At 42.4% G+C, this 13,368-nt stretch overlaps 1 protein-coding gene across 2 annotated transcripts in view; it reads left to right on the forward strand.

Annotated features, from left to right (window-relative positions):
• The window catches only part of DYNC2H1 (dynein cytoplasmic 2 heavy chain 1), a 508,393-nt gene that overhangs the window by 88,663 nt on the left and 406,362 nt on the right, over window positions 1-13,368 (forward strand). For both annotated transcript variants that reach the window (XM_068266870.1, XM_068266871.1), the window contains exons 19-22: window positions 3,295-3,410; window positions 3,976-4,103; window positions 6,121-6,270; window positions 9,454-9,659. In XM_068266870.1, coding sequence (XP_068122971.1) covers window positions 3,295-3,410; window positions 3,976-4,103; window positions 6,121-6,270; window positions 9,454-9,659 — 600 coding nt within the window. The remainder of the gene's footprint in view (window positions 1-3,294; window positions 3,411-3,975; window positions 4,104-6,120; window positions 6,271-9,453; window positions 9,660-13,368) is intronic.

A 13,368-nucleotide genomic window follows, 5' to 3' on the forward strand; every position in this document is an offset into this window, starting at 1 on the left:
GTCCACCTTTGCCAAATAACGTGCAAATAAGCAGAGAGGGTGGCCAGCATATTTGTAAAGTTCCTTTTTCAAGAACATTTGTAAAATAAATAAATAAAGGTACAGTAATGCTGAGATTCTCCCATGAGGAGGTGAATCTGTCAGATCTGTCAGCGTTTTACTACTTACTGTAAGTGATGGGAAAAAAGTAATTGATAGTGTATTTTATTCTGTGAGAAATCTATATTTTATATGTATGTATTTTAAATTATACATTTTTTTTTGCCACAGTGGTCCTTTAACCAGCTGAGCGGTCTGGACGAGCTCAGCTCGTCCAACACCGCCAGCGGCTGCCGCTCAGGCCCTGCTGGGCCGATTTTAATGAAATAAAAAGCAGCACACGCAGCCGGCACTTTGCCAGCCGCGTGTGCTGCCTGATCGCCGCCGCTCTGCGGCGATTCGCCGCGAGCAGCGGCGAAAGAGGGTCCCCCCAGCCGCCTGAGCCCAGCGTAGCCGGAACAAAAAGTTCCGGCCAGCGCTAAGGGCTGGATCGGAGGCGGCTGACGTCAGGACGTCGGCTGACGTCGATGACGTCACTCCGCTTGTCGCTATGGCGACGATATAAGCAAAACAAGGAAGGCCGCTCATTGCGGCCTTCCTTGTTTATTCTGGGTGCCGGAGGCGATCGGAAGATCGCCTCCGGAGCGCCCTCTAGTGGGCTTTCATGCAGCCAACTTTCAGTTGGCTGCATGAAATAGTTTTTTTTTTATTTAAAAAAAACCCTCCCGCAGCCACCCTGGCGATTTAATCAGAACGCCAGGGTGGTTAATAAAATTCTATGGTGCACAAAAAAACACACAAATGCATGGGGCAGCACGGCGGCATAGTGGTTAGTGTTTTAGCTTTGCAGCGCTGGGTCCCTGGTTCGAATCCTAGCCAAGGCACTATCTGCAAGGAGTTTGTATTTCCTCCCCGTGTCTGTGTGGGTTTCCTCCGGGCACTCTGGTTTCCTCCCACATCCCAAAAACATACAGATAAGTTAACCTCTTGAAGACCATGGTGTTAAACTCCCCTAGTGACCAGGGTATTTCCTGCTTAATTGGCCACTGCAGCTTTAAGGCCAAGCTGCAGGGCCGCACAACTCTGCACACAAGTGATTTCCCCCTCCCTTTTCTCCCCACCAACAGAGCTCTCTGTTGGTGGGGTCTGATCGCCCCCAGATTGTTTATTTTTTTTTTTATATATATATAAATATTTATTTGTTTGTTTTTTTTTTTGTATTATTTCTTGCGTTTTTTTTTTTTTTTTTTTGCCAAATCCCCTCTCTCCCCCCCAGCTGGCCAATCACAGCGATCGGCTGTCATAGGCTTCTGCCTATGAGAGCCGATCGCTCTCTTGTCCCCCAGGGGGACAGCCGTGTCACACGGCTGTCCCCAGTACAGCGCTGCTGCAGATCGCACCGCTCGACATGTAAATACCCGGCGTTTTCGCCGCGTAACAGTCTTCCGAGCGGCGATCGCCCACCAGGCAGGAGATGCTCGCGCTCCTGCAAACTGCTGCCCCAGAACTTTACGCCAATCAGCGTTAGCTGGTCCTGGGGCTGCCGCCTCGGCCAAGCCCATCGGCGTGGTGCGATCGGCAAGCAGTTAATTGGCCTCCCCCCCCATAAAATTGGCCCTAGACTACAATACGTACACTACATGATATAGACATATGACAATGGTAGGGATTAGATTGGGAGCTCCTTGCGGGACAGTTAGTGACAAGATAATATACATACTGTACAGCGCTGCGTAAGATGTTGGCGCTATATAAATACTAAGTAATAATAATTACAATGCTAATGTATCAATCAGACTAATGACATGCTGAAATTATGTCAATCTTAAGTGAAATCAAACGAATAAATGGGCCCAAATGTCCCGAAAAGCAGTTAATCTGTACTTATACAACTGCGGGTATCAGTGACAACAACTGTAAAAACAAACAAAGAAAATGCGCCTATACAGCGTATCAAGTTTATTAAAATTTCACTGCACACAAAAATTGGACTCAACTCCCGGAGGTGTGATGCCACTCCTGGTGTGTTGGTAGATGTAGCGTCCTACTGAGGGGAGAGCACAGTTTGACCAGAATTTCAACTATGTAGAGCTGCTGAACGTGGCTCATCATCTGGACACCTCGGTATTTGGCATGCACTGCCCCATCCCTTCTGATGGGAGTTAGAAGTGGACCTGAACTCTTGCACAGGACAGATGGAAAACATAGAAATGCACCCTGTGTGTATTTAGAGAGTTTATCCTGTCTAATTTCCCCTGTGTCTAATCACAAGTTTAATCTCTCTTCTGCCTCACCTGACTGCCATGGCAGAAATGGCAGATAAGCTCATTTGAAAGCACAGAATGTTAACAATATGTCTGCTTCCATGAGTGCAGGAAGTAGAAACAGTGCAGATTTATTGCAGGATTTGTATCAGCTGTAACAAAGAAATGTTTTTTGTTGAAAGGTATACTGTTGTGTATCTTTTAGAGCAGAGAGGAAGTTCTGAGTTCAGGTCCGTTTTAAAGGGGCACTATGGCGGAAAGTTGTAAAATTTAAAATATGTGCAAATATAGACAAATAAGAAGTACGGTTTTTCCAGAGTAAAATGAGCCATGTTGCTATCGCTTACAGTAGGTAGTAGAACTCTGACAGAAGCAACAGGTTTTGGACTAGTCCATCTCTTCATAGGGGATTCTCAGCAACGCTTTTATTTTTTATAAAGATATTCCCTAAAAAGTATTTAAACAATGATGCTGCAGTTTTTTGGCAGTTGGACAGAGCAACTGCCATTCACTAAGTGCTTTTGAAAATAAATAAATCCCTGAGAATCCCCCCTGAAGAGATGGACTAGTCCAAAACCTGTCACTTATGTCAGATTTCTACTACCTACTGTAAGTGACAGCAACATAGGAGAAAAGTCATGTATGGCTCATTTTACTCTGGAAAAAATGTACTTCTTATTTGTATATGTTTGCACTTATATTACATTTTACAATTTTCGCTATAGTGCCCCTTTAAGTAAATGTTTTATGTGTACACTGGAATTTTCATAAACTTAATACACTATATAGGCATTTTTCATATGCTTTTAAAATTCTAAGGTGAACTGCTGTAAATGTAACTTCTGGGTAGGGCTGTAAACTGTGTGATAACCTAGAGGGTGACAAGTGTTTCCACAATGTTCTTGTTGTCCTGGCGTAAAATATGAGTGCTGCTCAACAGATAAACTAACATGAAGTAATACTATTTCTGTTTTCTCTCATTTGCTTCCAGTACTATCAAAATTGACTGCATGACCATTAACTGCAATCCTGTAAAAGCCGTTATAGATGATCTCATTCAGAAGCTGTTTGATTCTCTAGTAATATCGCTGAAGAAATCTATCCAAGGTAGGAGAGCCAGATAGCTCAGTGTCCACAGAAGGACAACATTTCACCTCTTAGTCATGAATATTGTGGAAAACGCGTGCTGCACACAAATATCCATTCCTCCTTCTGGCATCAGTTAGAAATGTTTGATAATGAACTGATTGTTTGACCATGGTAGTTATAAAGTCATTCATTTTGGAATTGGATCAATCAAAATCAACAAGAAGTGCATTTGATTGGCTTCATTCCGAGCTGCATAAAATGTGCATAAATATTTGCATACCAGACAGGACTATTAGCATCTGATTGACCATCACTATTAGTAAGTGCAGACAGCATTGTTCTTACAGACCTGTTTTTGAAGTTCTGCCAGTTAATGTATTGGCTCACCGTGCAGTTTTAGAAAATAGCAAACAAGTCGCGGCCGCGGCAATTTCGATCGCGAAAATAGCTTTAAAATGATATGCATCTTTCTATAGTTTCTGCACTGCTCGGAGTCCCTTTAATGCATATTTGGAAAACTGGGGAGCTTTGCTTCAGGAAATTACACAGGAATTCTGATTTCTTTAATGCTATGTCTTTTCAGTGAACCTGCATGAGATTGATAGTTTTGTGACTGATGGGTTGGAGACTTTGTCCAGCCGACCCCAAACTGTTGAAGAAATTGGAGAAGCCAACAAGAAACATGGGGAATTAAGACTTGGGAAACCAGAGGTCAGAGTGTATTTGATGACTTTGTTTTCTTCCATTTCCTTTAGCATTGAATCTGCTCAAAGCTGAGGTTTATCACAGGTAGTCAAACATTTAAGAAGCAATGCAGTGATGTGTCACTTCCGGAGGGTGGTTGGAGCCCTGAAAGTCATTCCCTCATGGCTCTACACATGCTCCTGAAGTGTTGTCTTAAAAATGAAAACCAATAAAGGCTAAGTTCAATCAAAATTGTTATTTTTGTATGTCTCCTTTCAGTGACGTTATCCTTGCTGGGGACTTTGTTTCATACCTGTATAAGTAGTTGTAATTAGTGTTGGTGTTTAAAACCGGGTTTCCTTATTCGGACACTTGGATTATGCTGTAAACACAGGCGTTGACCACCATTATGAGCAGAGAGAGTCACGGTGTTGCGTTCCAGATTATGTGACTCTGATGTTTCCTCTTTCCAAGCCGGAAGTATTGGAGTCACGTAACCCTGTGACTCTCTAATCGTAACGGTGCACAACTCCTGTATTTACAGCATAATCCAGGTGTCCGAATAAGGAAACTGGGATTCTAACACCAAGACTAGTTGTAGTGAGTGAAAGGAATCATCAAAGAAGAAAGGCTCTGCACAATGTCCGTAGCAAACCCGTAAAACTTGCAATTTTATTGGGTCAGGTAAAACCAACATAGCCAGACAGCTGACATGTTTCAGAACTACAATGATCCTCAATCATAGTTCTCCTTTAAGATGCTGTGCTCACATGTACTTGCAATGTTCTTATAGTTGTATCACTCAAAAACAAACAGAAATAAAACCATAGCGTAATACTGTATTATAACAGTGCCGCATCCCTCAGCACCCAGTGTTAGAAACAGTAATGATAGTAGCTGCTTGTGTGTCCACCACAAACCACCAGGTTATACAGGTCCTCACCATGTGTTATCGCCGCCAACCACAGACAGTAATAATAGCACTTCCACACCTTTAGACCTTATGTATTTCTCCCAAGTGCATCACCAATGGCCCCACCACAAGCACACGTGGCCTCTCACCTTCTACTTTGCTGCCCAAGTTATAAGACAGCAACTGCGCTCAGTGTCCCAGCGGATTTTCCACAGCCAGCCTCTAGCAGATACACTCCACAGGAACAGAAGCTTCACATCAGCCTAATAACTGAAATGCTCCACATAGCGTAAAACCATCCAATTTAATAAAAATGTATATAAAATAGTGCACTCACATGTTCCCAATAAAATCAAGCATGTCATAAGCAGTCCTCCACGTCAGCTCTGTCTGCCTGTAGCTCCGCCCAGCGGTGATGCACTTGGGAGAAATACATAAGGTCTAAAGGTGTGGAAGTGCTATTATTGCTGTCTGTGGTTGGCGGCGATAACACATGGTGAGGACCTGTATAACCTGGTGGTTTGTGGTGGACACACAAGCAGCTACTATCATTACTGTTTCTAACACTGGGTGCTGAGGGATGCGGCACTGTTATAATACAGTATTACGCTATGGTTTTATTTCTGTTTGTTTTTGAGTGATACAACTATAAGAACATTGCAAGTACATGTGAGCACAGCATCTTAAAGGAGAACTGTCATATACATCTTATGCTTGATGATTGGTGCAGCGATCCGTGGACATGTAATTAAGTCTTTGGACTGTACAAAGGACGTTTAATATTGACTTTGATTTTTACATTTTATGTTACTAAATCTTGTCACATTGGGATAGTGATTGTTTACACTGTATAGAGTGAGCACACAAAACATAGATTCATATTTAGTGATCCTCAATCATAGCACAAGTTCATGTATAACAAACAACACTAATATACTCCTATTCCTGCCCTCCTCAGGTGAGTCCCTTGTGCTTCAGAGTGAAAGGAATATCATGTGTATATAAACAGATTCCAGTGATTTATGTCAAACATATCATCGCCTCAGTGATGGGATGGAGACAGGAAACTGTGTTGTTGTTTTTTTTTTTCTTTTAAGAAATGTATTAATTGCTCCTATTTTTTATTTACAGATCCTTCCTTTATTCAAGGAAGCAGAAGACAAAAACAGGCTGCTGCGCTCAGTGGCGGGGGGCGGCTTGGATACCATCAGTAATCTCCGGGCCAAGTGGGATAAGTTTGAGTTAGTGATGGAGAGTCATCAGCTGATGGTGAAGGAGCAGGTAAGGCTACCTCAGCTCATCTGTTCAGACTGGGCTAGAACGTTTTGAAGACTAATGCTGGGCGTACACGGTTAGATAGTTCTTATCAATCGAGCCGCTGATGGCTCGATTGATAAGTTTCAACCTGTCCGATCACCATGGCGGATCGATACCGCGCTCGATCACCGCGGGCGGACAATAGAAAAAATGAAGGGATAAGGAGCGCCCGCGGGGACGAGCGGGAATCGATCCGCGCGAACGAGCCGTGTATGCCCAGCATAACACTGGAAAAGAGTATTGTTTGTGTTTTTTACCTTGGCTCTTCCCTTTCTTGCTATTGACTACTTTTCACGATCGAAAGTAATCGTAAGGTAATTCTCGATTGTTTCCATAAACAGGTTGATTAGGGCATTCTCTTTCTTCAGATATGATCGTAAAATCCAACTTTCAGATTGACTGCATTTTCAGTTTCAATCATTCGACATCGGTTTTCACCAAACACTGCGCTGTTTTCTGTACAGTTCAATCGTAAATATTGATTGGAAAGATGAAAATATTGAACCGTTAATGGGCATCTTCATACGTTTAGCTATAGATCGTGAGCAAGCATGCAGAGCAGATGTTTCTGATTAAATTCTGACTGCATTTGCCACATACATGTTTCGGGTGTGTGATTCAGACACTACAGCGGCCAAATAGATCAGCAGGACAGCCAGGCAACTGGTATTGTTTAAAAGGAAATAAATATGGCAGCCTCCATATGCCTCTTACTTCAGTTGTCCTTTAAAGGGAAATGAGGCAACCATGCAATATGGCTTTTTATGGCTGACTGTACATATACGTGTGGGGGGGGAATGGTGATTATTGCTCACTACAAGTAAGGTGTTGAGGCAGTTTTTCAGTGCATATTAAATTAAAGGAAAATCTTAACCACTTTACCCCTCGTGGTACGAATTTCTCCGTCCCTTTTTTCCCCCCTAAAAAACCAAGGGACGGAGAAATTCGTACCCTCCGCGCTCCGGCCGCTCATGTGCGCGCTCCCGCCGCTCGTGCACGCCGCCGCCCGCTCGCCCGAAGATCAGTGAACGGGAAAATCCATTCCAGTTCGTTGATCTAAGCCCCCGCAATGATCCGCTGCTTCTGTTAGAAACAGCGCGATCATTGTGATGTTCCCAGCCTCGTACTGCTTCCTGTAAGCGTCCTTCCGGACGCTTACAGGTCGCATGTAAACAAACTCACTGTGGCCATCTTGTAGCCAAATAGTAAGACTACACCCTAAAGCATTTTATATATACAAATACATTCGTTTTCCACAATAAATTAACTCAGTCATTACCTCCCACACTCCCCAATTTTTTTTGTAAATATATATATATATATATATATATATATATATATATATATATATATATATATATATATATATAAACCACTTCACCACTGAGGGGTTTTACCCCTTGAACACCAGAGCAATTTTCACCTTTCAGCGCTCCTTCCATTAATTCGTCTATAACTTTATTATTACTTATCCCAATGAAATGAACTATATCTTGTTTTTTTCGCCACCAATTAGGCTTTCTTTAGGTGGGACATTATGCCAAGAATTATTTTATTCTAAATGTGTTTTAATGGGAAAATAGGAAAAAATGTGGGAAAAAATTATTACTTTTCAGTTTTCGGCCATTATAGTTTTTAAATAAAGCATGCCACTGTAATTAAAACCCATGAAATGTATGTAACCATTTGTCCCGGTTATAAAACCATTTAAATTATGTCCCTATCACAATGTTTGGCGACAATATTTTATTTGGAAATAAAGGTGCATTTTTTTCAGTTTTGCATCCATCCCTAATTACAAGCCCATAGTTTATAAAGTAACAGTGTTATACCCTCTTGACATAAATATTTAAAAAGTTCAGTCCCTAAGGTAACTATTTATGTGTTTTTTTTTATTGTATTTTTTTTTTTTTTTAATTACAAAAAAAAAAATAAAAAAATTGGGGAGTGTGGGAGGTAATGAGTTAATTTATTGTGTAAATGTAATGTTGGTTTATGTAAAATGCTTTTAGGGTGTAGTTTACTATTTGGCCACAAGATGGCCACAGTGTGTTTGTTTACATGCGACCTGTAAGCGTCCTTCCGGAGCAGTAAGAGGCTGGGAAGATCACAATGATCGCGCTGTTTCTAATAGAAGCAGCACGATCATTGCGGGGGCTTAGATCAACGAACGGGAATGGATTTTACCGTTCATTGATCTCCGTGCGAGCAGGCGGCGGCGTGCACGAGCGGCGGGAGTTAAAGTGGTTAATATATATATATATATATATATATATATATATATATATATATATATATATATATATATATAACTTTTTAAATATTTTTGTCAAGAGGGTATAACACTGTTACTTTATAAACTACGGGCTTGTAATTAGGGATGGATGCAAAACTGAAAAAAATGCACCTTTATTTCCAAATAAAATATTGGCGCCAAACCTTGTGATAGGGACATAATTTAAACTGTTTTATAACCGGGACAAATGGGCAAATACATTTCATGTGTTTTAATTACAGTAGCATGCATTATTTAAAAACTATAATGACTGAAAAATAATATTTTTCCCCACCTTTTTTCCTATTTTCCCATTAAAACACATTTAGAATAAAATTATTCTTGGCATAATGTCCCCCCTAAAGAAGGCCTTATTGGTGGCGAAAAAAACAAGATAAAGTTCATTTCATTGTGATAAGTAATAATAAAGTTATAGACAAATGAATGGAAGGAGCGCTGAAAACCCCTCAGTGGTGAAGTGGTTAAAATGTAAAATACAGGTAAACATATACAAATAAGAAGTACATTTCTTCCAGAGTAAAATGAGCCATAAATTATTATTTTTCCTATGTTGCTGCCACTTTCAGTACTTAGTAGAAATCTGACAGAACTGACAGGTTTTGGGCTAGCCCATCTCCTCATGGGGTATTCTCATTCAAAATCTGTCGGTTCTGTTAGATTTCTACTACCTACTGTAAGTGACAGCAACATGGTAGAGAAGTCATTTATGGCTCATTTTACTCTGGGAGAAACATATTTCTTATTTGTATATGTTTACATGTATTTTAAATTTTACGATTTTCGTGATAGGGGTCCTTTTAAGCCAGAAGGAATTTTCCGCTTTATTTACCTCCATTCGCTTCCCTTTCTAGATTGAAATAATGAAGGGAAATGTGAAGACTCGTGTGAAGATTTACACCCAGGAACTGGAGAAGTTCAAAGCCCGCTGGGATCAGTTCAAGCCAGGCGATGACATTATTGAGAGCGGAAATGAAGACGTTCTGGAGAAAAGTGCGCAGTCTATAAAGGAAAAGAAAATGGAGTTTGATGAGCTTGAAGTTACAAAGAAGAAACTGATGTGAGCAGAACATGTTTAATGAAATGTCTACTAGACAAGATTGGCATGGTCATCAAAAATACTGGCAAACCTATATTTAGAGTAAATATGAGCACACAGTGCGGCTACACACAGGCACGACCTGCTCCCCTCGGCAAATAGAGACGTTTTCACAGCTGCTGCAAACCGTTAATTATGTATTTCCTTGTGAAAAGGGCTTAAAGAGAACCCGAGACATTTACGTTATTAAAGTTAACCTAAAGCCACTAAAAAAAAATGAGATTAACTCACCTGGGGCTTCCCTCAGCCTCCTGCAGATGATCGGTGCCCTCGCAGCCCCGCTCTGACGCTCCAGGACCCGCCGGTGAGCACTTCCGGTTTGGCCGTCACCAGCCGACAGGCATGGGAACGCGAGTGATTGTTCCCAGCCTGTATATCGCCCCTTATGCTGCTATTGCGACCTCCTGGCTGCAATAGCAGCATAGGGGGCGATATACAGGCTGGGAACGCGAACAATAACCCGCGTTCCCAAGCCTGTCGGCCGGTGACGGCTAAACCGGAAGTGTTCGCCGGCGGGTCCTGGGCCAGCGGAGCTGCGAGGGCACCGATCGTCTGCAGGGGGCTGAGGGAAGCCCCAGGTGAGTTGATCTAAATTTATTTTTTTTTGACTTTAGGTTATCTTTAAGGCGTCTGGAAATTTGGGAGCTGGGAAAAGCAGAAAAACAGCTCACCCTGCTCCTGCAAAAGTCACAGCGACATTAATTACTATTCCCCCTCCAGGCCGCCATTGACACTGGGGTAAGACATAATTTGCCTTCCAGCTATTGCTGGCGGCTGAATTACGACTTTATAAACGTCACAGAGGGGGCTAGGAGAGGACACCCAAAAGGATGGTATGTTTATTTATATAGGATTTTTTCAATGCAGATTCTCTTTAAAGAGACACAAGAAGGTTGAGGGTGAGTATGTGCACCCTATGGGAAGAAACACAGAGACAACGGGAGCCCAGCTGGTGCAGTACGTCACAGAGATTGATGAGAAAATTAAATGGTGTTGAAATAATACTCACAAAGGCGGGTTGCAGAAGGGCAACCGACCACTGCAGGCTGGTGGAGATGCACAAACCCGACTCCACTCGGGGTACCAGGAGACCTGGCGAAGGTCGCTCTCTTGAAAAAACTCTTACACACTGGCAAACTAGGTAGTGTCAGAGACCACCAGTGGTCAGGTGTAGGAGCACCCCACGGATGGGGTGAGACACAGTAAAAAAGGATAAAGAGGCGCCCAAGGTGAATAAAATACACTAAAAGCAACTAAAATATAAATAAATGAGGTGGCTTACCTCAATGATGACACACCCATATAGGAATGGATATTTATTAGTAAAAAATAACAGGCAACGCGATTCATGGGAACTCGCCCACTTCCTCAGGCCAAATAAAGTGCCACTAAATGCCGGTAGCCGGATTCAAGGCGCCTCCCGGCTACTGGCATTTAATGGCACTTTATTTGGCCTGAGGAAGTGGTCGAGTTCCCACGAAACGCGTTGCCTATGATTTTTTACTAATATCCATTCCTATATGGGTGTGTCATCATTGAGGTAAGCCACCTCATTTATTTATATTTTAGTTGCTTTTAGTGTATTTTATTCACCTTGGGCGCCTCTTTATCTCTCTTTAAAGAGAATGGGTTCACAATCACCTTTCTGAGCAATGGTTTTAAAGCGGTGATAGGTGTAAATATAGTCCTTGTGGGGGAAGTATTACACGATGTCCAGTTTTGTTTTTAGGTTGGCTCTGACTTGGGCTATACTTCTTGTCATTGTATAAAGCACTTTTGAGCACTGCACCTTTTTTATTTTCCTGATGAAGTCTTTATTTATAGACAAAACATGTCGATTGTAATGAGGGGTGATTAATTGTTAGTGTGTGAGGGGGTGAATCCTTTTACCAGTGGATGGGCTTACTAGGGGCTTATCCTAACCATGCATGTGTAACCGAGTTGGTTGCTTGTACAATATTTAATGCATTGGTTTGGGAATATCAGTCTCTAGTCTCCTTTTACATTTAGTCCCAATTCTGGGGTAAATCTGTGTCTCTTTTTGTAGGATTATTACTACCCAACAGATGTGGTTTATTTTAACTACTTTAGGACCGAGCTGATCTCCCTCCTGTTTTGGTGTTCACCTGGTTGGCAGGGCGAAGATTTCAATCAGCCACCGCTGCGCGCATCCGCGCTTTCCGTCACTCCCGACGCTAATTCCCTGCCTTTTCTCACTGCAGCTCACTGGCTCTGCCTGTCTCTATGATGGCAGAGTTCCTGTGAGTCGGTCAGCAGCCGCTTTCATTGGCTCCTGGCCCTGCCTCTCAATGGAAGCCAATGGAGGCAGCTTACGTTGATAGACAGGGTCAGGAAACAATGAAATCGGCTCCTGACCTGCTCACAGGGCGGCGGGTGGGTGGCCCAGGTTCCTGACGTGCAGCGGTGATGGCGATTGCGGCGGGTATGTCATTTTCTGTCGGGATTCCAACGTTTCTGTACCAGCAGTCTCTGGTCCTTAAGGGGGCAGAAACCACTGGTACTTAGGTGGTTAATGACGGTCCACACTTGGGATAGTGTATGATGTGTAGGCCAATAGGTCCAATTGGTTCTACTGATTAAAATTCGAGAGACTTCTTTTGAGGGAGCACCCTGCTGTACCGGTTAAGGGAATGGCTTTCACGCTTAATAATAATAATAATAATACAAACATTTGTTTAGCGCTTTTCTTCTGTTAGACTGAAAGCGCTCAAGAGCTGCAGCCACAGGGACGCGCTCAAGAGGCCACCCTGCAGTGTTAGGAAGTCTTGCCTTGAACTCCTTACTGAATAGCTACTGACCCTAGCCAGGATTCAAACCCTGGTATCCCATTTCTAAGACTGTGCCCTTAACCAGTACACTATTTAAGAATCTCCTTCATTCACATATTCGTATTCCAGCTAGGATTTCCTTGATCCTCCTTACTCTATGTGGTGCCTGTTGGCTTGGAAATAAACAGCAATAGTGTAATGCTAGATACACACGGTGCGTTCGCGCACTCGATTTTCCCATCGATTCCCGTCGATTCGTTTATTTCCAACATGTCCGATTTGGATTTCGATGGATCGTTAGGTCGATTCGGCATACTTTGCATGCGAATCGACCTAACGATCCATCGAAATCCAAATCGGACATGTTGGAAATAAACGAATCGACGGGAATCAACGAGAAAATCGAGTGCGCGAACGCACCGTGTGTATCTAGCATTATACTGTTATCAAACGGTTATTCCTCCACCATCTGCACCCTCAGTGAATGGAACTGCACGCTCTCAGATTACGTTTACCAAATGGGTGTGCTGATTCCACTACAGACCAGCAAAACAAGCTTAGGATGACAAACTCTTGGAATAAATCTTCCTCCCAATTGCAACCTTCAAATAGACCTCTCATAGCGTAATTTACATAGTTACATAGTTATTTTGGTTGAAAAAAAACATATGTCCATCGAGTTCAACCAGTATAAAGTACAACACCAGCCTGCTCCCTCACATATTCCTGTTGATCCAGAGGAAGGCAAAAAAAACCTTACAAGGCATGGTCCAATTAGCCCCTAAAGGGAAAAATTCCTTCCCGACTCCAGATGGCAATCAGATAAAATCCCTGGATCAACATCATTAGGCATTACCTAGTAATTGTAGCCATGGATGTCT

This window comes from Hyperolius riggenbachi, chromosome 2 (assembly GCF_040937935.1).
Source record: "Hyperolius riggenbachi isolate aHypRig1 chromosome 2, aHypRig1.pri, whole genome shotgun sequence".
Classification (NCBI taxonomy): Eukaryota; Metazoa; Chordata; class Amphibia; order Anura; family Hyperoliidae; genus Hyperolius; species Hyperolius riggenbachi.